We start from the raw sequence: 21,561 nt of genomic DNA, 5'->3' as shown, positions 1-21,561 counted from the left end.
AAAAAAAAAAAAAAAAAAAAAAAAAAAAAAAAAAAAAAAAAAAAAAAAAAAAAAAAAAAAAAAAAACAATCGTTTTAGGGAAGCAAAGTATGTAATGTGTTTGATGGCATGAAGAAGTCCCAGATATCAGTTGAAAAAGTTGCTGCGGGTTATCAAAGTTCAGCAGCAGAAGGCATCAGTTTTTTTTTACATCTTTTGAAGAAAAGAGTTTTTGCATGATTAGGCAGCTTCGGAGCTGTGAATTTCTTATGGTTTCCAATTCGTTGCTTCCAGCTTGTAGTGAATATAGCTCATGCGTTCTCTAAAGATGCATGATGCAAAAAATGGTATTTTTTTTCTGGTGCAGCAAAGAAGATAATAGCAAGCACTTGTAAAGTCGGATTTCTGTCATTTTTTCTATGGATATTTCTGTTCGTAAATCTTTAGTCTTCTCAAGTGTTTGTGGGTTCTGAGCCTGTAATTTAGTTTATCTCGCTTTGTTAGTTGCTACTTTTCATTTCTTTACCTTAGGAAAAAAAAAATGTGAACCCATCTGGCCATGTTGACATGTTCTAGTTGTAATGAAGTTTACTCTTTGGTACCTGCCTTGTTTGAACAGGGTACCTTTTTATATATATACAAATATGCATGTGTGCACATTTTATTTAAGCTCATATATATAAATATATATTTTGTGTAGGCTGAAGCAGAGCTTCTATCTTCTATTGTTGCCTTTTTCAAACGAATCGGACTTACAGCAGCAGATGTTGGATTTAAGGTTTCCAGTCGAAAGGTAATTTTTTTCTGCATCTTTTGTGATTATTCCAATAAATTTAGTTATTTCTTTATTAATTATTGAACATTCAATCATGAATCAAAGACTTTAATTGTTGTAGTTTCTGTAAATGCCTTATGTTGTAAGTTTGATGGTAGGTTTTGCAAGAAGTATTAAAATGCTACGGAATACCTGAAAATATGTTTGGCAAGGTTTGCATCATCATAGACAAGGTTGGTTATCTATGACTTCAAGTTCCATAAATATTTAAATTTTTGTGCTCGTTCTTGACGCGTGTCTTGATGTAATAATTTCTTCTCTGTCTCTGTTTCCCTCTGGCTATTAATCTTAACAACAGATAGAAAAAATTCCATTGGATGAGATGAAGAAGGAACTGAAGGTTGTTGGTGTATCAGAGGATGCTATCGAGGAGATGTTGCAAGTTCTTTCAGTAAAGTCTTTAACAAAGTTAGAAGGTTGTTTCTGCAAATGGTTAAGTCTTTAGCAAATTAGTTGAAATGCATGTGATAATTCTGATGAATGCATTTTTGTTTCCAATTAAAAAAACAAAGAAATCTGATGAAGGCATTGAAATTAATTGAAGCGTGATTGTTATCCTTGCTTAGAGATACTTGGAGGTGGTGGTGAAGCGATGTCTGATCTGAAGCAGCTATTTTCTCTTGCTGAGAAGTTTGGTTATTCTGATTGGATCCAATTCGATGCGTCAATTGTTCGCGGCCTTGCTTATTACACTGGTATTGTTTTTGAGGTTGGTATTTGATATTCACTCCTTGTTGATTTGACTTGTGTTCGTACTGTAGAATAGGTCAAACATATATTATATGTCATTAACTGAATGAATGCCACGTTCGACACGTTAAACTACAGTGAGCTTCTAGATTATCATGTAAACGGAATAATGTCGGCAAAGCTTCACACTAAATGGCTACAATCCCCAAGTACAGTAATATTATAAATTATATGAAATTTTTAGTATCAAATAATTTCATATATCTTGGTGTATTTGACAATAAAGAAATGGATTGGTAACAGTATGTTTTCTTTGTATGTCGTCAAACATAATTGCTGCAACCGAACAATATGCACGTTTATTCTTTTTCCTCGTTGCTTTAGTCAATATTTCTTCTTGAACTCTGTCTTCATATAAATAAATGTTACTTGGCTATATTTATCTCTTATTGTTTTATGGAAATAATTGGTAAACTGATCAAAGTCGTATTTATTCTCTCTTGTCCTTGTACCAGTTTAATTGAAGAAAAGACAATGCCATGAAAAATGAAAATTGCTCTTTCGGTTCCTTTTAATTATGAAGATGCTTTTTCAGGGGTTTGACAGAGGGGGAAAGCTGCGAGCCATATGTGGTGGGGGTCGGTATGATCGTTTGCTTTCTACCTTTGGTGGTGACGATCTTCCTGCTTGTGGGTTCGGGTTTGGTGATGCTGTTATAGTAGAGGTACGTTTTAAGCTGAACTCTGCATCCATACACAATCATAAAAAAATTCTATGAATTCTATGCTTAATATTAACATAGAACGTAACGTGGATGAACTTTTACTGGGGATATTATTAACGTCATGCTTTTTGATCAACTGTGTTCGACTGTTCATTATTTAATAACCATCTTGAATTGGCTCATAGTTAAGAATCTTTTGGTTCAAACCATGTAGGCCGTTTATCTCATGTATTATCAAGTATCCTACCAATTTCTTGACTCCTCGATATCAAATCTTTTAGGATTAAGTGGTTGTTTGGTAGATTCAGTTGAGTAGTGTTAAACTAACTCATACTCGGGGAAAACTTTCAATTTTTGTTTTATTGAGTATTGAACAAGGGGTGAAATTAATACCTTCTCAAAACTAAATTAGAACATTGTTCATCACTAGCCAAAAAAACCACACAATCTCAGCTAACTAAGCATTCAAATTCAAGTCATAGAATGCTCAAATTGATCTATGAAACTACAAAGTAGGTACAAAAAATTAAAAAAAAAAAAAACAAAATCCTAAACTGAACAGTAAAATGCTTAATCCTAGGTAGAAGGCATCCGTATGATCAAAATAACCCACTTTTACCGAAAACTGTCATGCCCCATCACAAGAACGCACATAGCTGACTGCAAATCAGGTTGAAATAAAAAAACCGATGAAAACAATTGAACTGAGGTGGTTCCCCACCCATTGGAAGTACACCCTTTAGTTCAAGTCACTAATATCGATTTCATGGGTCATTTCTATGATCAACCTTATGTTGAACCAAACCACTTAAATCAACGTGCCTTTTGAGGAATACACTTTTTTTATCATACTTATCAATAGCTCGGTTTTGAGATATTTGTTTTGTGCCTGGACGTGGGGTTTGGTTGTAGTTGCTCAAGGAAAAGAAGTTGCTGCCAGAACTGAGTGTTGAAGTAGAGAACATAGTTTGTGCCCTGGATCCTGATCTCCAAGGCGCAGCTTCAAGAGTTGCTACCATTCTTAGGGAAAAAGGCCAAACGGTTGATTTGGTATTGGAGAATAAACCTCTCAAATGGTATCATTCACAAAACCCGATCAACTTCATCAAAATTATCACAATTTCTGATCCACCCTGATTTGCTTCATCTTTTGCAGGGTGTTTAAACGAGCGACACGGATAAACGCTCAGCGGTTGATACTAGTCGGAAGTTCAGAATGGCAACGAGGCATGGTCGGAGTAAAAGATCTTTCCTCAGGTGAGCAACGCGAGGTCAAACTTGATGAACTCAACTAACTTAACCTTCATTCTTCTCTTCCACAGATTATTTATTCATATGTTTCGCTTAGATTATTTATTCATATGTTTCGCTTAGATATCAAACTTTCCATTCAAACATTTTCCTATTTCAGATAGCTTTGTATTGAAATGGTTTGTGACTGATTTATCATGGGATGCGTAATTAAATTAAAAGTTTAGTTCTCAAATTTTAATAATTGTGTCTAATAGGTTAGGTTCTCTGAATTAAGATATTGGCTCTTGAACTCTCACATTTGTATTTAATAAAAAAAAAAAATAGTATTAATATAAAAATGTGTAATCATTTTATGAATTGAACTCTTAATAGATTTTAAAATTTTAAATTTTTTTCCTTTCATAATAATTTCCTTAAATTTGAAAAGAATTGAGGCAGTATTAAAAAGTAAATAGGATTTAGAAGTTTATTATAATGAGTTTTCATGATTATTCAATATTTGTTTTAAAATTGAAAATAATAATGGGAAAGTTGAAAATATCAATTATTAATAACAGTGTTTGATGTAATATTTGTTGTGCAAGGTTTATATTAAAATGAAAATAAAAAAGTACGAAGAAAATGGTAAAAACAATTTTTCGATTTTATATTGTAAAATTTGATCCAAACCAGAGGAATTGACAGCTCTAGTCGGCTTCCACCACGATTATACGACGTCGTTCTCTATAGCCTAAACGCGATATCCCTACTTCTCTCTCCCTACTGTAATTAAATGTCTCTCTCCCTCGCGTGCTAGGGCCATGGAGTCCGGCGGAAGAACTAACCATAAAACCCTAGATGTTACTATGATTCTGCTGTAACCATAAAACCCCAATGGAGGTTTCGCGAATGGCCGCGTTCTGACCGATTACGCGGGTAAATGATCATCCCTCACATCGCACTCTCACCTAAATCTCGCAAGTATGAAAATGGTTGGAAAGAAAGATGAAAAGATTTCACAATTGATTTTGATATGGAAGGGGTTTATTAGTACATATTGATGTGTGGTGGATGTGGCACAATGCCATAATATTACCCTCCATTACTTCAATTTAAAAATGGTTGCGAAAGCTTTTAAAAGCAGCAAACGCAGCAGCCCATCCTTGTTGCGTAGGATGCACCGAATCCCAAAAGAAAGCTGCTTTCCGATCCTCACATAACACGAACATCTGCTTCCCTTCTCCGTCCACACTCCCGCAACTAAATCCACTCCCCACTCCATAACAACACGGCTTCAATGGCGTCTTGAACTCTCCATTGTTGTATCTCTTCCGCCCTTGGATTATGGACATGAACGCCCCATACACATCAACAATAAACACCTTCGAAGAATGCTTCGTTTCTTGGTTCAGCTTCTTCACACCTTCCTTCAACAAAAAGTTGTGAAACTGCACCAACGAGTTTATGCTTTCATTGCATTGCTTGTATGATGAGGGCGCTGTAAATACCGGAAAACATCCCAATGGGCCTAGCCCTGTCACCGCTATCTTCTTCACTCCCAACCCCCCAATGCGTTTCAAATTGACCATGATCTGATTCACTACCGAGATTATGAACGGTTTCAATCCCTGTAAAACACATCGGAATTTCAGTTTATGATTCTCTTCGGGTTAGATGGCGGAATTGATTGATACCTGTCTAGAGGTGTTCATGGCGAAGTAAAAGGAATAGTCGTTGCCGGAAGCAGAGACGAGTGCGACAGAGGATTGGGCGTCTGTATTGGTCAATATGGAATCGCCCTGTCGGAGATGTTGAAAGAAGTCGATCTGGGTTGTCATGTTTGGCAAAGGATACTCTGTGTCGAACACGCCGGTTCCCCCAAATGCAAAGTTTACTCCTGTTTCTTTGAATCTTCTCAACCCGACTCTGTTTCGGACACTGAATGGGATCGGAGATTTCAACCCGACATGTCTCGCTGCATTCAATTATTCCCATACGTTCCATTACATTTCGAGATTAATATCATTTTAAGGCCTTTCTTGACAGCCATTTGTTCTTGGTAAGAACAGGACGGTAGGAAAACCGGTGAGACAGAGAGAGACAAAAACAGAGACAGAGATTTGTTTACCTGCAAAATCAGTGAGAACACGACCATCGGAGAAACGGCCAATGGGTTTTCCTGGAAAAGTAATTCCATAAGGAAATTGCATACCGGGGGAAATGGGAAAAAGAATGTTGCCGGTATCAGCATAGGAATCCCCAAAAACAAACAGCTTTGTTGGCCGGAAACGGTGGCGGAGCTGCTGGTGGTGGTGATTGTAAACGCCACCAGCCGATCCTCGTCCTAAATGGCAGAAATTAGATAGAGAAGAAACAGAAATTGTGAAGTAAATCAAATAAGCACAGAATCCAAACCTGAGAAGAGAGAGATGAGAAGGAGGAGAGAGAAGAGAAGGCGGAGAACAAAATCCATCATATTGATAATGATTCAATTATAAGGTGAAAGGGAAATTGTTGCAGGCGTTTGATTACTGGATCGTATGCTTTTACAACGTTAAGCGGTGGCCGGCGGAGATGCCGCTTATTCTTGTAAGCTTGAATACAATCGGTGAAGACTCGACAATATATATATATATATACGTAATGTTTAACGACAAACGAACCACATCACTTTGGACCATTGTTTTTCATCCTTAAATGAATAATTTGGTAATGTTTTTGTTTCTAGTTTATTTTTCTATTTTCAAATTTCTATATATAGAACCGTTGTATAATTATTATCGTTTTTAGTTTCTCATATGAGCACGACCGTTCAAAAAGTATTAGCCAATTTGGGACTCCCAATTTTTTTTTTTTTTTGTCAAAGATATCCTTTAGTTTATACACTTAGTTTTAATGTTTTTTTTTTCTCTTGTAAAATCTTGTTTTGTTCTTATTCCATTTTTGTTTTGTTTGGGAATTTTTCTTAATTCAATGAATGCGCGGATCACGCGACGATATGGAAGAACTACAACTCACCTACTAATTTCCTCCAAATGAAATGATATTTTTTTAAGTGTGATTATGGTAATCATAATACTAAACCCATGGTTAACTTCTCCTTAAGCTTTGTGCTCCAGTAGTTTTTTCATATCATTGTCAGCCTGATCAGGCCGTTGAACTACAATGATCAACCACCTCCATTAAAAAAAAAAAAAAAAATCGACTACTTAAGCTTAATTAAAAACAAAAAGTTTAATCTTTATTTAGGACCGAAAGTGAAAATTAAGTTTATTTATTTCAATTTAGCATTTGAATTTAATTTAGATTTTGAATTCACTAGAGAGATATTCATTTAATTGGTGAGACTAGTTTCGAACAGGTGTACAATTCTCATTTAGATATAAACGAACGGAGTGTAGAGAGATTTTTTCACCAAGAACGAGATTACTTCGCCTTTTACACTTTCTTGAAAATATTGGAACCCACTAGGTTTGAGCTGGAAGCTGTCTCTTGATCCATTCCTATGAATTATGGACCCCTTTTTATAAAAAAGCTTTAACTCACACTTTGAATGTATTATTATGTTTTAATAATATTGTATTTTAATAATTTTCATACGTGCGAATTGATGTGATGTTTTTATATTATTTTTTTAAGCGATTTTTCTCAATACATAAAAAAAGTAGCGATGGTGGTGATTCCGCGAACAATTTTCATTCCCGCTCCCCACGAACGAGAATCGCCTCGCGACAAAAGCTATGCGCTCAGAAAGCTGCAAATGCTCGCTCACAGAATTCGCGGTGAGAGACTGAGGATTTCGCTTTTCCATGGCTACTAATTCTCATTTTCCCTCATTCTTCTCTCTCTCTTCTCCCAATTTTTCCTTCCTGGATCAACTGCAAACGCGGAATCACCACAACAAGCTGCTTCACTGCTTCGGCTTCCATCAGCACCGTCCTTCGAGAAGAGAGTACTCCGTTTGTGCTTGTTCTATCAGGAATTCCAGGTTTTTCTACCTCCATTGCGTTTGGTTTCTTCGTCATTTCTGGCCTCCTTTTCCGTGGTATGAGGTGTATAATTTTTCGTATTTAGTTTTGATTTTGTGGTGGAAATTTTGTGATTCAGAGCTAGTAGAAGGACAAAGAGTAATGAGGAACTCTGCAATGACATTCGCGAGTTCATTGAATCGGTCGGACTTCCGAAGGATCACGTACCTTCCACAAAGGACCTATTGCAGCACGGAAGGTTCTTTTTTGTCTGTTCAGTGTTCTCGTTTTCGTGTTAAATGGAGTTGCATGATTTATGATTCTAATTATAAATTCTGAAACTAGAATGAGAAAAAGATGTGGAGAGGCATATAAGGTTTCTGAACACCTCTTCTCGTGTTTTACCTTAGCAAGCTCGAGGTGTAGTGTTCTCTTTTGGAGCACTTTTGATGGTTGTTGATTAAATGCTTAGTTTGAATGCATTCAGGATTGACCTGGCGAATATCGTCAGACGAAGGGGCCACAAACTTATACGAGAGCTTCTTGTTACCAACTCAACCAATACAGTTCAAACTGATTGTGACTTAGAGAACGTTTTCCTGACAGGTTAATACATGATTCTTCAATCCGTCTGTGTTAATAAATCACGATTTCTAGTTCGAATATTTGATAACCTTCTATTTCTCAAAAGGCCAGGATGGCGAGGTGAAAGATGTAGTTGAAGAGCTTTCTTCACCAAACAAAGTTCCGGTCTTGGAAAATCTTTCTCCCAGTTCAAATACCAACCACGCTTTTAGTTCCAATGAATATATTTTGGCTCCTACAAGTACAGCCGATTTATCAGTGGTGGAAGAGCTGCCAAATGATCACATATGTCATGACGAATACAACGAATCTCATAGTGAAAATAATGAGAACATGGAGAAAGTTGAAGATGATACATCCTTGAAAACTGAAGTCACCGTTTCAGTAGATTCTTTTAGTAGTTCAAATATTGGTTCAGACGTTACAAGTCATGACTTCACTGGAGAGCAAACTGAATTTACTAAGAATTTTTCAGTGGAAAATCCTGATTCACTGGAGTGTCGAAGGGAGGTAATAGACAATATGGTTGATGAATCTTCCCAGTCACCCGAAGTCCTTTCTGGTGAGAATTATATGATAAATTCCACTGTTGATGAATATCTCGACATGCATGACCCTGATGACAAAACTCTGCTATTGACAACTGGTTCCTCCTCAAAGGAAGAGGCCTCGTATTGTTCAAATGAACAGCTAGATAAAGTAGATAACAATGTTGATGATATCTCCTTATCGCCAGAAATGACTGTCATGGATGACCAATCTAGTGATTTAAATATTGATAAAGGTCTTGAACATGAAGAGTCTAATTACAAGTTGATAAAATATTCAGAGGGGTTGTCCCTAGCAGAGAAGGTGGCTAGATTTATTCAAAATGGAGATCTGGATATGATAGATGGTAAGTTGCATCGACTATTAATTTTAGAGTGTCAACATAAATTTCTATATGGATGCTGTAGATAATTTTCCAACGTCATCTGCAGCATCAATTAGCATTCTGTATGATATGGAGAAGCACACAGTTCAACAGCACAGGCTACATAGTTTTGCATTTAGAACCATTAGAGTTGTATTTTGTATGATTGGGTTTTTAAATCAACATCAATGGTGTTGTGGTCACAACTCACAATAAAAAACGGTGCCTTAATGCTTATGTTTGGAATCAATCATACTTGTTATCATCTGATGCAAAATCAGAATATCTTTTATAATTGTTGTCCAAACTTAGATGAACATTGATAGTCGTGAAGTCTTTGTTACGTTTCTCACTTTAGCTACAAATTCTTATGTACACTGTAATGTGTTAATTTACTTGAGCTTCGGTTACTTCATAATAAATAAGGTTTAGATTTGGTTTATAGAGGATTAGAAAATTACATTGTCTATTGAGAAATTTTATGTTGGAGGAAATTTCTCTGTACATCTCACCCTCCGGTTGGTCAGCTTCACTGTGATTCTTGTGATTGACAATGTGTAATTTCTGTAGCAGTGAAAGCTGATGCTTGTAATGTATGTCTTCGTAAAATTTGTGATCTGTATTTCCAGGAATTTGATGTTAGAGATAATTTCATTTCTTATTTAAGTATTATGTTGCTGTGCATATTCTTTTCAAGTCCCACTAGTTTCAATGTCTTCGCATAAATAAAAACACTCTCTCAAGTATTATCCTGCTTTTGCCTTATATAATCTGGTGCTTCTGAAAACTTGAAGTTGAGCACGTGACAATGCATTGATGCTCAGATAATTTCGATGCCACATTAAGCGAGATCGGAGCTGGAGAAGGCAATGGATCCCTTACAGCCGTCAATGCAGAAGAATCTGAAATAAACTCCCATGTTGAGGCATCCTCAGAAGAAACCACAAATAGAGGTTCTGTGATGGCATCAAATGGGAGTGTATCAGAATTTGAGCATGTTATATCTTCCACAGCTGTTGGTCAATTAATTAGGTTAGGAATTCAAACAGCAAGACTGCCATATTCAAAGTCTTTTATGTGATTTTCTGTCGTCTTTGTGGTTGCCTAAATGATAGTTTTTTATACCAAAAAAATATCCAAGTTTCATCAGACTTGCCATGCCCTCTTTGGAATTTGATCACCTTTCTAAATCCATATCATTTGACACTATTTGTAGGGACGATCAACCTTCAACTGAAGCTCCAAATGATCAAATTGACAAGGTCTTGGGCGCTGAGGTACATACACTTCATCAAGAATGTTACTAAGATATTGACAGATCCAAGCAATTGAATTTCCTGACATTTTTTTAAAGAGTTTTCTCTCTCTATGGTACAGATAAAAATAAATGAGAATCAAGTTGACATTGATCGTCTCAAATTTATGTTGGTATGGGTTTATATTTCATCTGCTTCAAATATCTTGTGCTGAAGTTGAAATCTGATGTTTCCCACTCCATCTCTTTTTTATCTTTAGCATCAGAAGGAGCTGGAACTTTCTCAGTTGAAGGAACAGATTGAGAGGGACAAGGTATATCATATATGACTTTTTCTTCATGGTTATTCAGTGTAAAGTTTTCATAATCTGATGCATATGAAATCAATTCTTTTAAATAATTTCTACCAGTAGATAGGGCAATTGGCATTAATCTTTGTTATAAAGGCCTCAATTCTACTTACCATTCTATTTGTGCACCAAAAACCATTGTAAATAATCTGCATAATGATTAGTTAAGGATTCCATAGGGTTTGAAAATTTAAAAATCTACTGCAAAAATACCCATGCTGGATAAATTTTATATAATTGCTCTCCTCCCAATTGTTAACTTACTTTCACCAAATTCCTAATCTGTGTTTATCTCATTTCTGTGCTAACACGCCGTAAGGTAAGATATGTTTTTGTTTCATTTTTTATATCATCGAGTGGTCCGATACTGTCATGGATTTTTTAAAACTTATGGGCTCAAGGTTTCTTAATGTTTAATTTCTTTTATTTGCTTTTAGTTAATTTACCGATCTGTTTGGTATCCACAGTATTCAAGATTTAAAGAGATTTGTTCACCTAACAGTTTTTGTGGTTTTATCTTGTGCTTATGTTTTTGCATCCGTGCTTGATTTTTCTTTTTAGTTATTACTACTTATTTTTCTGTTTATATGTTTATTCCACTGCCAGCTTGCTTTGTCTGCTTTGCAAAGCAAGGCTGAAGCAGAGATCAGCAAGGCCCAAAAACTCATTTTAGAAAAAGATACGGAGTTAGTTGCTGCTGAAGAGAGTCTTTCTGGATTGGAGGAGGTACGTATCTGGCTTCTTTTCTAGTTGTAATGTTAAAGATCATACATATCTTAGGATCCTTTAACTCTGCGCATATTACATTTTTCTTCTGTTCTTTTTCATTCCCTTTTCTCTTTGGTGTCTCGAGCACACAAAATGCTTTTGTAGTTATAACCTAGGTCAAACTCCAAGATTGGTAGGCGGTGCTTCATTAGCTGCTGTTACCTTTCCTTGTCTTTTAATACATCTTTTGCTTCTTATTAAAAAGAAAAGAAAAGAAAAAGATATAAAATGTTTATTAGCATGTACCATAGAATGTTCTTTTCACTTGATTGTTGATATGTTGTTGAGAGAGTTAATAGTGAGGAATATCATTACAAATATCAGCACCTTCTGTAAATGCAAGGTGTTATCAGCTGAACAAAAAATAGAACTATGGTTTTGGCTTTCCTTTTTAGGATCCTTATGACTGCTGACTGAAGCTTGATGTCTGATTTATCAGGTTCACATCCATTACGGTGGGGAAGGAGAAATTGTTGAGGTAGCCGGTAGCTTCAATGGTTGGCACCATAGGATTAAGATGGATCCACAACCATCGTTCAATGTCTTGGACTCCATTAATTCAAAGTTAAGTTCTTTCCATCTTTTAGCTGATTTCCGAAGATATTCCTGCAAATATGTCATTGCAAGTTAATGACATTATAATTTAGTACACAAGTGATTGGAAAGGATTCTTATCTTTGGATTGGTTCTAAATTTTATAAGTACTTCAATTAATTAACTCTAATTTTATTTCGACTTTGAAAATGAGAGTCAAAGACTAAAATATAAAGAAAGGAAGAAAGACAAGGATTCTAGAAGTTAGATGTTCAATGTCAATTCCCTAAAGTCTTGCCAATTAATTTTCTTTTTAGTTCTCTCTTGTTTACAGAGCATAAGTTCTCGATCCTCTAACTAGCTTTCTCGACTGTCGAATTCTGATACCCCAAGGTTCAATTGCTTAGGGTGCCTCGAAATGTTGTACCTGCACCTACTTCCTCCGCTAGGTAGATGGGTTTGGGTAGCTTGGTTCACTACAAAAAAATTATTCAGGTGTGGGTGGTATTTCAGTCTGCCTCAAATACTTGACTTCGTTTACCTTTGTTCGACCAGTAGGGAAGATTTAGTTGCCCCCTCTGTCATTTGTCAATACAACCAGGAACAAAGTTGAAACTGTTAGACTTGGATTTTAGTGATAAAGTATTCCTTTGCCTGTCAAGAATATTCTCATCTTCATGTCCCCTTGTTGAACATATAAGCTGACAATGGTAATGTTTTCCAGGAAACCCAGGCTTTGGTCAACAGTGTTGTGGCTTTATCCTGGAGTTTACGAGGTGTGAAAATCCTTGTGTTTATTACTATTATACCTTTTGTTAAGCCGTTAGTCTGATTCTTTTTTTCTTTTAATTTTAAATTTTCTTAGTTAGTCTGTTAATTATATTTTGTTTTGAATGTATTGTTAGGTAACATGTGTCTTGTTTGAGAGGGCTGCGTTTTTCCTTATATGTGCAGCTGCTTCCTTCATTTTTGCTGTTGAAATCAACACGATGAAACTGCCAGCATCTCTGTTTTGATCATTTAGTTATACCTATTTATGTTGTGGGAGTTCAAAATTTGCCTATTGGCGGCTCAAGAACGTTTAATCTTTTAGACTTTTGCATATCTCTTATCTCATTTTATTCATGATAGAAAAAAGTCTATATTTCGTTTTGTTTTTAAGAGGATGCTTTATTTTCCCTCTTTATATTAATTTCTCATAATATAATCTTTTACTTTCTATACTTCTGTATGTACATTAAGTCAGAGTAGTTGGGTTGGATACAAGGGTAAAGACTTTTATTCAACTAGGTAACCGGTCATGAGTTGAAAACCTTTTGCTAACCACGTATTTGATCGAGAACCTTACTAATTTTCTCTTTCCAACCTCTTGCAGATAAAATTTGTTGTCGATGGACAATGGAAGATTGATCCTCACAGAGAGTCGGTGATCAAGGGAGCAATAAGTAACAACATCCTCCGGGTTTGCAGATGATACTATGATGGAAAATCACATAAAGTAATTAGCGCCTTAGGTATTTGATTATCTACCTTTTTCAGTTTCTTATAAATTCAATCTGGGTATTTTTGGCTGGCATACTTTTCTTCACATTCGGCATAAAAGTCATAAACCTTGCAGTGCAAGCTCATTTTTTAGCTGATGGAAATTTTGGATAATCTTTGTTTCAAAGAAGTCCCTTTGATGGGATCACAGGATCCAAAAATCTTCCCCTAGAATCCCTCATTTTTTTTCCCTTTTTCTTTTTTAACGAGAGAAACATTAATTCCTTTTTCCTTGGTATGCATCTACCCGATAAATGTAGTGAAATCCTTTTTTATGGAGCTTCTTTTGATTCCTTACTTTCTTCAAGTTATTGAGATTTTACCGGAAAATCTACATTTTTTTTTCCTTCGCTCTTTATTTTAGCAGAATCACCCCATTTTGTTCTACTTCCATTTAATAATGGAGACAGTTCAGATGGGTCACTAGGATGAATTTGTGATGACCTTTTTTTTTTTTTAAAGAATGCTTTTGAGTGAAAGTATTTCTTATTAAACACTTCTGGAAGAAGCACACTTCTTTTTCAACATCACTTCGAAATTCTGAAACGTATTTTACTAGGCTAAAAATGCTTCTTACCGTCTCAGAAATATCTCATCCTCCTACTTCTGGAGCTTCTTTTCTTTTCTTAATTCATCTGTAATTATTCTATATCCTTTTCCTTCTGCCCAAAGTTCTTTTTTTGGGCCCAAAATTTTGTATTTAAGAAAGAAAAAAAATTTGTTCTTCGCATTCATCTTCCTACCAGTGCCCCTTTGACCAGTCAGATAAAATCTTTTAGGACTTCATATATCTTTTACCATGTTTCGTATGACTGAATGGCATGTCAGCATATTATTTCAAATACAGTATTGAACTCAAGGACACGATTGTATAACCTATAAAACCGATCATGTTCAAGCAAAGTCATAATAAGCTAAACCTGCTGCATACTGAACACTAATGTGATAAAAAGTCATGAAAAACTTTGCCCATATAGACTTGCTTCCAGCTGATCTGTAGTGATATTTTCATTACTTTAACCTCAGTTGCAGGCACAAGAACGAACTTTCACAAAGTCGTGTACGGTCGACAGTAACGAGCCTACCTGCTTACATATGGGGCACATGAACCCTGTTTCTTCTGGGGGGCTATTTCTACTTGTCGGACGAATTGAAAGATAAAAAGGGTTCACTTGTAATGTAATCATGTATGTGCTTGTGTATAGCAGCTACTTTTTAATACATTGCTTGGTTTGTTATGCCAAATAGGGTAGAATTCATGGATGTTGCCATCAGTGAGATGGGCATATCGAGGAATCTACATCTGCAGCAATTTTGAAACACTACCAGAGGTCCAGATTCTCTGATTCCCAATTTTGAAGGTTAGCTTCATTCTTAGTTGTACACATTTACCGTTGTTGTTTAAAAATTTTCATTTCTATCATGGACCTTTAAAACTCTACACATATTTTTGAACCATTTATTGTTAAAAAGAAGCAAGGGAAACTAACGACTATTGAGTTATAAACCTGGTAAATGTATATTGAAAAGTAATTGGCCAGTGGTGATCCACAGTTCCCACATTTGCCATTAAATTTATTAAAAACCACGTCTACAATTGTTTCATCCAAAACTCAATTTCTATCATATGTAAAATTGTTTTAAAATAGTTTTCAATTATCCAAAACATAAACTTGATGATTTTCTAATTAAAATGATGAGGGAAAATTCACACGTGATTTGATGTTTACAACATTATTTATGTAACTTTCTATCAATATGTTTTATTAATTTCTAAAACTAAATTTAAATATATTTAAAGATATATATATAAACTAATAGATTAAAATTGAAGTCAAAAAATATTGAAGTCCCTACTAATAAAATATTGGGTCCACCACCTAGAATGAATGTGAGCAGTACGAGCGTGTCTCTTTCTGGACCTTTCCCTCCATTTCTTCTACACTTTTTCAGTCCTCTCTCTCTTTCATTCAAAATCCAATCTCCGTTTCTCTGCAGCCGTAAGCCACGCTCCAAGCATCGTTATCTCTCTCCATGGCTACGCTAACTGGAGCTTCTTCTTCTTCTTCTTACATGTGCTTAACCAAGGTATTACCCCCATTCTCTTCCACTTCATTCCCCATTTTGTTGCCATATCTTTCCAAGGTCCCTCGCGATTCTCCTTTCTCTTTGGCTTCCCCTGTGACTGGAAGGAGAAAGGTTCGTTTCAATCCCTCTTTTGCTCGGGACCGCGAGTTCGGCGATTTGGTGGAGACGAGGGAGACGAGGGAGACGCGTTTGTACTCTCTCGCGCCTTTTCCTCTACTGTTCGTCGCTGCTCTTCCTGGAGGTACTTGCTCATTTCTGTTGCTCTTCTGTGGTTTGAATCCTTTCGATGTTGTCTTGAAACTGAGTGCTTGGTTGCTGTTTGTAAGTCTTCTTCTGCAGTCGACGTTTACTGTATCTTCCTGATGTTAGAATGATTTGTATTTTACTTGACCTTAAAAACTGTTCTCGATGTCTTAGTGGTATTACGAAAGGAGAATTTGTTATTGCTCTGAAATTACGAGATTGATTCGAAGAAACTTGTTTTCATGCTCACACTAACTCGAGAAAAATCATGCGAGAGAAAGTGAATTGATCTTCTTGATGAATTCTGTGTTCTTCCAGGCACATTTTGCCTGGACTGAAAAGATTGGTAACACAAGTGCTAATCCATCAAAATTTCAATACCTAAGAATGCTGCATCTATTTGTCAATGAGGTACAGTGTATCAAGGAATTTATGCAGTTCAGGTCAATCTTGTTTACACTTTTTAGGCTAACGAATGTTCGTACAATTGAATCCTGTGTCTGCGATGAAGAATTTTATGCTCATTCATGAGGAAGGAAGCATTATATTTCAATTTTGGACTAAAGTTAATTTTCAATAGATTCACTTTTCCCAATACTGTTAATCTCCATTTGTTGGCCCCTTCGAGAGTTGATAGTCTAGGTTTCCCAGCTGGCGGTTTCAAAGTAAAGAAAGCAAGATTCAATTCCATTTGGTGGACTAGTTTCATTCTGACTGAGACGTCAGATATTCTGTTGGATGCAAATTATAAGAACAATTGAAAATAAGAAACCAAACCTCTAAGAAGTTTGGAATGTGGGTTAGATTTTCTAGTAGCCAACAGTTGACCCGTTTTGGTTTTCGCTCACTGAAGAGTTTTTTTTTTTTTTTTTTTTGGTAAAAAGAAATACGCATGTTCCTTGGCATCTCTTCATAGGACGTCTTGTTCTTCCTCTTGTCTATATGTTCGTGATTTACAAGTGTAGTAAAATGTTTCTTGTCTTAGACATATGCACATGGAAAGTACAAATAGAAAATATTTTTCTTTTCATTTCTTCCTTTTAATTGAGGCGAGACGCAATCTTGGGTCACATGTCATGAACTTGAATATCTAAATGACAGCGGGAACTGTGAGGTCTCTCTTTGGTCCTTTTGTCGAGCTTGTTAAATCTTGGAATCTTCCTGAATGGCTGGTACATTGGGGTCATCCAGGCAACATGGTAAGTTCTCTTTTGTTTTGCTTCTTGGGTAATAATAGTATAGATCCAAATTACTGTTACAATGACTTTCTAATTTGAGTTGTGTCCTGATTAGGCTGTTGTGCTCTTCGCCATGGGTGGCTATGGAACATATTTAGGTTTCCGAATCCGTTACTCTAACGATGTGGTATGAATTAGCTTCATAACTTTTCTGCAATTGCCGAGGAATTCTGCATTCGCAACTCAACGACATCTATTATTTGAACTGATGCAGGAGGAGAAAGCCAATGCCAAAGACTTGCATCCAAAGCTTCTTGGTGGAATGTTCTTCTTTTTTGCTCTTGGAGCAACAGGTGGAATCACTTCTCTACTTACATCAGACAAACCTATATTTGAGAGGTACAGTGATAAACCAATTCCCTTACCCTTACTCCTCCTGATCAAAAGGACATTGTTATAATCTCAATTGTCATAATGTGTCCGAACGCCAAACTACTTTATACAACTTTTAACTCGTGCCATAAGCTGCCATAAGTTGATTGTTTCTATGAATAATTTTGGATGGCAGTTGCCTCAATGTCAAACAGTTATTAACAGTTCATATGAAGCACTCCCATGAAGGCTTGTTAACTATTTTATAGACCTACCATAAGTTCCAAGGACCAAAATTTTCAGCTTAGACAAAAGGCAACTGTCAATACATCGTAACTTATGCTTTCGTCTTTTCTATAGTCCACATGCTGTAACGGGATTCATCGGCCTCGCACTCTTGACTTTACAATCTCTTCTGCCTTCACTTTTTGAGGTAACGATCAATGCTTAACCTTCTTTTCTCTACTTGTTGTCCTCTCATTGTTATCCTCGTTTGCAGGATAATCCTGGGCTGAGGAATATTCATGGTATTTTGGGGAGTGGAATCATGACACTGTTTCTCATCCATGCTGCACTTGGACTTCAACTTGGCCTCAGTTCCTAAATCATAGCTGCAAGTAAAGCACCACGTAGGTTGTTGTTTTGAATTTTTCAGTACAATCTCCTTTCATAGGAAGCCTCCATGCAGTCCTTTCAGATTAGGAAAACTTCATATTACTGCCTTTTCCTCAGATCAACCAGGCTGCCTTTCTTGTTCACAGTATATTCATTATTCTTCTAAATTTTAATAAATTTATGTTGGGGCCTCTCAATTCTACCTGTTCCTTTTCATGCTGTTGGCGTTCATGTGTGTATGAAAGCATAGATGGTTTGAACTTCTAAGATAGCTTGGTTTCTTAGATCCTTTTCGTGGTCATTCGGTTCTGATTCCTTTTCTTTGTGCAAACTTTTAATTTGGACCCAAAGTCATTTAGGGTCGAATAAGCTCGATCGATCATTTTGTGTCTTATAAGTTATTGATTTATTCTAATTCATGAATTTATTAAATACAAATTAAAACTGGAATGAATTAAACATTAATACGAAATTTCACTTTTTAATTTTTAGAGGCCATGGACTAATTTGATGGTTGAACCTATATGAAATGACCTACCATCCTTTATAATTCCTGTTTGTCTCACCAACCCCACAAAAATTGAATATTAATCAACGGGAGAAGCATTATGCAAAAATGTCCAATTCCAGGTCAAAAGTGAGCTCATTTCAACAGTTTGACCATTCACCAAAAATTTGCATGTGATTCTATAAGAAATTAGGTTGGTTTATAAAAGATTTTACTAACTATTTGATTCACAAATACATAAACATATTCAATGAGAGATTTAATAGTTTTTCTTTTATCCTTTATTTATTTTATGTCGAACTACAAATTTCGAACATTAAAAACTACAAATTTAGACGTGGAGCTTTCAATTTCTTTTTTTTTTTTTCAATTCATAGATCTAATAAGCAGATAAAATTCAAATTTATATTTAATAGATAAATTAATTTTAAAAAATTCTCTAATTTATCATTAAACAATTAGACACAAAGTGGAGCGTCTATTCTTATATGGGGTATGAATTGATGGTAGTTGAGAAGAGTGGAACACAAGTGATTAGGCAGTTGAAAGCTCCCTAAAATTGCGAGGGAAGAGCGATTCTTTCGAATTGGGAATTCGGACTTCCAATCCTTCCATCCTTCTATAAATCTTCATACTTCCTTGTTCTTTCAACTTCCTCCTCTTTAATTCATCCTTTTCAAGCTTCGAATTCCTCAGGACTTTTCTTCAATTCAGGTATCTCTGTTTTTTTTTTTTTTAGAAACAATTCCAATCTTCCATTGTTCTTGATTTCTTTACTGTCTCTCTGGTTTAGCGACTCCCTCTATATGATTATTACGTTTTATTACGTATTTGTTTCTACATTTAGATGATTTTTGTACCAAATGTCGATTCGTCTGCTCTTATCGATCCTTTATGAACTAAACTTGATCTAATCGGAAGTATCTGCTGATTGATTTGTGGTTGATGTTTTGTAGACCTAGTTTTTGAAATGATCGCATTTTGTTTTTGATTCTGTTTCCGTTCCTTCCAATACAATGCTGATTCGGTTTGGTTCGAAAACCAACTCTTTGGCACTATTTGTATCAGTCGATAATGGATACCTTCCTCTTCACTTCTGAGTCTGTCAATGAGGGCCATCCCGACAAGATCTGCGACCAAGTTTCCGATGCTATTCTTGATGCGTGTCTTGAACAAGATCCCGAGAGCAAGGTTGCTTGTGAGACCTGCACCAAAACCAACATGGTCATGGTGTTTGGTGAAATCACAACCAAGGCCAACGTCAACTATGAGAAAATAGTTAGAGATACTTGCAGGGGAATCGGATTCGTCTCGGCCGATGTCGGTCTCGATGCTGACAACTGCAAGGTACTTGTGAATATTGAACAACAGAGCCCTGACATAGCACAAGGTGTCCATGGACACTTGACCAAGAAACCTGAGGAAATTGGAGCTGGTGATCAAGGCCACATGTTTGGTTATGCTACAGATGAAACCCAAGAGCTCATGCCACTCACTCATGTCCTTGCTACTAAACTTGGTGCCAAGCTTACTGAGGTCAGGAAGAACCAAACCTGCCCATGGCTTCGACCTGACGGTAAGACTCAAGTGACTGTCGAGTACAAGAATGACAATGGAGCCATGGTCCCCGTTAGGGTCCATACTGTTCTGATATCAACCCAACATGATGAAACTGTATCAAACGAAAAGATTGCCACTGATCTGAAAGAGCATGTCATAAAACCAGTGATACCTGCTAAGTATCTCGATGACAAGACTATCTTCCATCTCAACCCATCTGGTCGTTTTGTCATTGGAGGACCTCATGGTGATGCAGGGCTAACAGGAAGGAAGATCATCATTGATACCTATGGAGGGTGGGGTGCTCATGGTGGTGGTGCATTCTCAGGGAAGGATCCAACCAAGGTAGATAGAAGTGGTGCCTATATTGTTAGGCAAGCAGCAAAGAGTGTCGTGGCTTCGGGACTTGCTCGTCGCTGTATTGTGCAGGTTTCTTATGCAATAGGAGTAGCAGAACCTCTGTCAGTGTTTGTAGACACCTACAAAACAGGAAAGATCCCTGATAAAGATATCTTAGTCCTCATTAAGGAGAATTTTGACTTTAGGCCTGGAATGATTGCAATCAATCTTGACTTGAAGAGAGGAGGAAAGTTTAGGTACCAGAAGACGGCTGCTTATGGTCATTTTGGCCGTGAGGACACAGATTTCACTTGGGAAACTGTAAAGCTCCTCAAACCAAAAGCCTAATTAGCTCAACTTGATGTCTGCAAGTGATCGTCACAACCATTAATGTGCTTGCAGGAAAAATAAAGAAGCTTTTTTCCTTTTTTTTTCTTCTTGTGTTTCTGTAAACTCAGTGAGAAGCGTGGCTGAGTTCCACCAGCTCTCCGATTAGCTGAGGCAGCCCTGTCCTGAGTTTGTACAACTTGAATTCCTCTATGTTGTTCTCTATTAATTTCATTTGGCATTTTGATTTAGAATTATACCCTTATTTCATTCTGTGCCTTCTATATTTGGATTTGAAATTCTGGAGTTGATCATGAACAAGTATAGGTCTTATCAGTTAACTTTAGTGTGTATGCCATCCTAAAACTACTGATGATAAGAATCTACCTATCTTGCCTTTAGGAGTGCAACCAAAACCTGCCTTGCAGCTGTGTTCTTCCCCAGCATCAAACATCTCATCTACTCATCTCATCTATATTTAGGGAATGATCATGGGTTTATAATAAAAAATACTCTCTCTATTGGTATCAGGCCTTTCAAAGAAGCCCAAACCAAAGCCATGACAATTGGTATCTATCTTAACATCTCATTTACTCCTTCACCGCGTCGGGTTGTGACTGTGTTGAGTTGTTTCGGCCATTCATCAATATTTGCGTAGATGAAAGAACCCTTTGGAAAGTTCTTACCCAGCCAACAGAATGTTGGAAGAATCCACTAAGCCCTGCAGGTTCTATATATATATATATATATATCAGCAAACCAATGCATGAGCTCTTAGAAACTAGAAACTGAGATATAATTTTGGCACCAGATTCTATCAACTACCAACTTTGTTGGTTAGTTTAAACATTAATCCCAACAATGGAATCTTGAAAATCAAACAATCAAGTGCCCAACAGAACTTCAAAATTGGGGAAATGGGACACAAACTTTATGGGGTATAAGGAATCTTATA

The 21,561-nt window shown here is 36.3% G+C and overlaps 5 protein-coding genes across 8 annotated transcripts in view; 4 read left to right on the top strand and 1 right to left on the bottom strand.

Annotated features, from left to right (window-relative positions):
* Positions 1-3,720, top strand: part of LOC111478405 (histidine--tRNA ligase, chloroplastic/mitochondrial) — a 6,690-nt gene extending 2,970 nt beyond the window's left edge. Inside the window, exons 8-11 of one of the 2 annotated variants that reach the window (XM_023122638.1) lie at positions 1,381-1,523; positions 2,088-2,228; positions 3,141-3,304; positions 3,385-3,720. In XM_023122638.1, coding sequence (XP_022978406.1) covers positions 1,381-1,523; positions 2,088-2,228; positions 3,141-3,304; positions 3,385-3,523 — 587 coding nt within the window. In that variant the 3' untranslated portion in view covers positions 3,524-3,720. The remainder of the gene's footprint in view (positions 1-1,380; positions 1,524-2,087; positions 2,229-3,140; positions 3,305-3,384) is intronic. The other variant, XM_023122639.1, reaches the window with a different exon arrangement.
* A 766-nt stretch (positions 3,721-4,486) lies between these two features.
* On the bottom strand, positions 4,487-6,132 carry LOC111477899 (GDSL esterase/lipase At5g03610-like). Its single transcript, XM_023121881.1, has 4 exons — positions 5,877-6,132; positions 5,590-5,805; positions 5,156-5,436; positions 4,487-5,089 (listed from the first exon to the last, which is right to left on the bottom strand). Exons 1-4 carry the CDS (start codon positions 5,935-5,937, stop codon positions 4,574-4,576), a joined length of 1,074 nt encoding a protein of 357 aa, XP_022977649.1. The 5' UTR covers positions 5,938-6,132; the 3' UTR covers positions 4,487-4,573.
* Positions 5,509-20,871, top strand: LOC111477898 (S-adenosylmethionine synthase 3). Of its 2 annotated transcripts, none has more exons than XM_023121880.1 (2): positions 5,509-5,520; positions 19,228-20,871. In XM_023121880.1, the coding sequence occupies exon 2, from the start codon at positions 19,455-19,457 to the stop codon at positions 20,625-20,627; it is 1,173 nt and encodes a 390-aa protein (XP_022977648.1). In that variant the 5' UTR covers positions 5,509-5,520; positions 19,228-19,454; the 3' UTR covers positions 20,628-20,871. The 2 variants fall into 2 exon arrangements, with proteins under 2 accessions (XP_022977648.1, XP_022977647.1); XM_023121879.1 differs by lacking the exon at positions 5,509-5,520 and adding an exon at positions 18,903-19,094 and having other exon boundaries at positions 19,449-20,871.
* Positions 7,140-14,796, top strand: LOC111477897 (protein PTST homolog 3, chloroplastic). Of its 2 annotated transcripts, none has more exons than XM_023121878.1 (13): positions 7,140-7,449; positions 7,569-7,688; positions 7,917-8,035; positions 8,121-8,909; positions 9,752-9,959; positions 10,144-10,204; positions 10,305-10,355; positions 10,443-10,496; positions 11,139-11,258; positions 11,740-11,864; positions 12,559-12,610; positions 13,210-13,348; positions 14,403-14,796. In XM_023121878.1, the coding sequence occupies exons 1-12, from the start codon at positions 7,271-7,273 to the stop codon at positions 13,306-13,308; spliced, it is 1,977 nt and encodes a 658-aa protein (XP_022977646.1). In that variant the 5' UTR covers positions 7,140-7,270; the 3' UTR covers positions 13,309-13,348; positions 14,403-14,796. The 2 variants fall into 2 exon arrangements, with proteins under 2 accessions (XP_022977646.1, XP_022977645.1); XM_023121877.1 differs by having other exon boundaries at positions 8,118-8,909.
* Positions 14,618-18,138, top strand: LOC111477900. Its single transcript, XM_023121882.1, has 7 exons — positions 14,618-14,737; positions 15,375-15,705; positions 16,809-16,906; positions 17,001-17,072; positions 17,160-17,284; positions 17,618-17,690; positions 17,757-18,138. The coding sequence occupies exons 2-7, from the start codon at positions 15,411-15,413 to the stop codon at positions 17,859-17,861; spliced, it is 768 nt and encodes a 255-aa protein (XP_022977650.1). The 5' UTR covers positions 14,618-14,737; positions 15,375-15,410; the 3' UTR covers positions 17,862-18,138.
* Positions 20,872-21,561: the final 690 nt, after the last annotated feature.

This window comes from Cucurbita maxima, unplaced genomic scaffold (genome assembly GCF_002738345.1).
Source record: "Cucurbita maxima cultivar Rimu unplaced genomic scaffold, Cmax_1.0 Cma_Scf00004, whole genome shotgun sequence".
NCBI lineage: Eukaryota > Viridiplantae > Streptophyta > Magnoliopsida > Cucurbitales > Cucurbitaceae > Cucurbita > Cucurbita maxima.
This window is presented reverse-complemented; position numbering and strand designations above follow the sequence as displayed.

What these genes read in the sequence shown, in the direction of transcription:
- LOC111477899 (XM_023121881.1), bottom strand. Translation starts at nt 5,937, where the DNA reads ATGATGGATTTTGTTCTCCGCCTTCTCTTCTCTCTCCTCCTTCTCATC. An exon ending in TGTTCTCACTGATTTTGCAG is followed by an intron (nt 5,437 to 5,589) that starts GTAAACAAATCT and finishes AATTGAATGCAG; the next exon opens with CGAGACATGTCGGGTTGAAA. An exon ending in CCATGAACACCTCTAGACAG is followed by an intron (nt 5,090 to 5,155) that starts GTATCAATCAAT and finishes TGTGTTTTACAG; the next exon opens with GGATTGAAACCGTTCATAAT.
- LOC111477897 (XM_023121877.1), top strand. Translation starts at nt 7,271, where the DNA reads ATGGCTACTAATTCTCATTTTCCCTCATTCTTCTCTCTCTCTTCTCCC. An exon ending in GACCTATTGCAGCACGGAAG is followed by an intron (nt 7,689 to 7,916) that starts GTTCTTTTTTGT and finishes GAATGCATTCAG; the next exon opens with GATTGACCTGGCGAATATCG. An exon ending in GTCTTTCTGGATTGGAGGAG is followed by an intron (nt 11,259 to 11,739) that starts GTACGTATCTGG and finishes CTGATTTATCAG; the next exon opens with GTTCACATCCATTACGGTGG.
- LOC111477900 (XM_023121882.1), top strand. Translation starts at nt 15,411, where the DNA reads ATGGCTACGCTAACTGGAGCTTCTTCTTCTTCTTCTTACATGTGCTTA. An exon ending in GGGGTCATCCAGGCAACATG is followed by an intron (nt 16,907 to 17,000) that starts GTAAGTTCTCTT and finishes TGTCCTGATTAG; the next exon opens with GCTGTTGTGCTCTTCGCCAT. An exon ending in TTCTGCCTTCACTTTTTGAG is followed by an intron (nt 17,691 to 17,756) that starts GTAACGATCAAT and finishes CCTCGTTTGCAG; the next exon opens with GATAATCCTGGGCTGAGGAA.
- LOC111477898 (XM_023121880.1), top strand. Translation starts at nt 19,455, where the DNA reads ATGGATACCTTCCTCTTCACTTCTGAGTCTGTCAATGAGGGCCATCCC.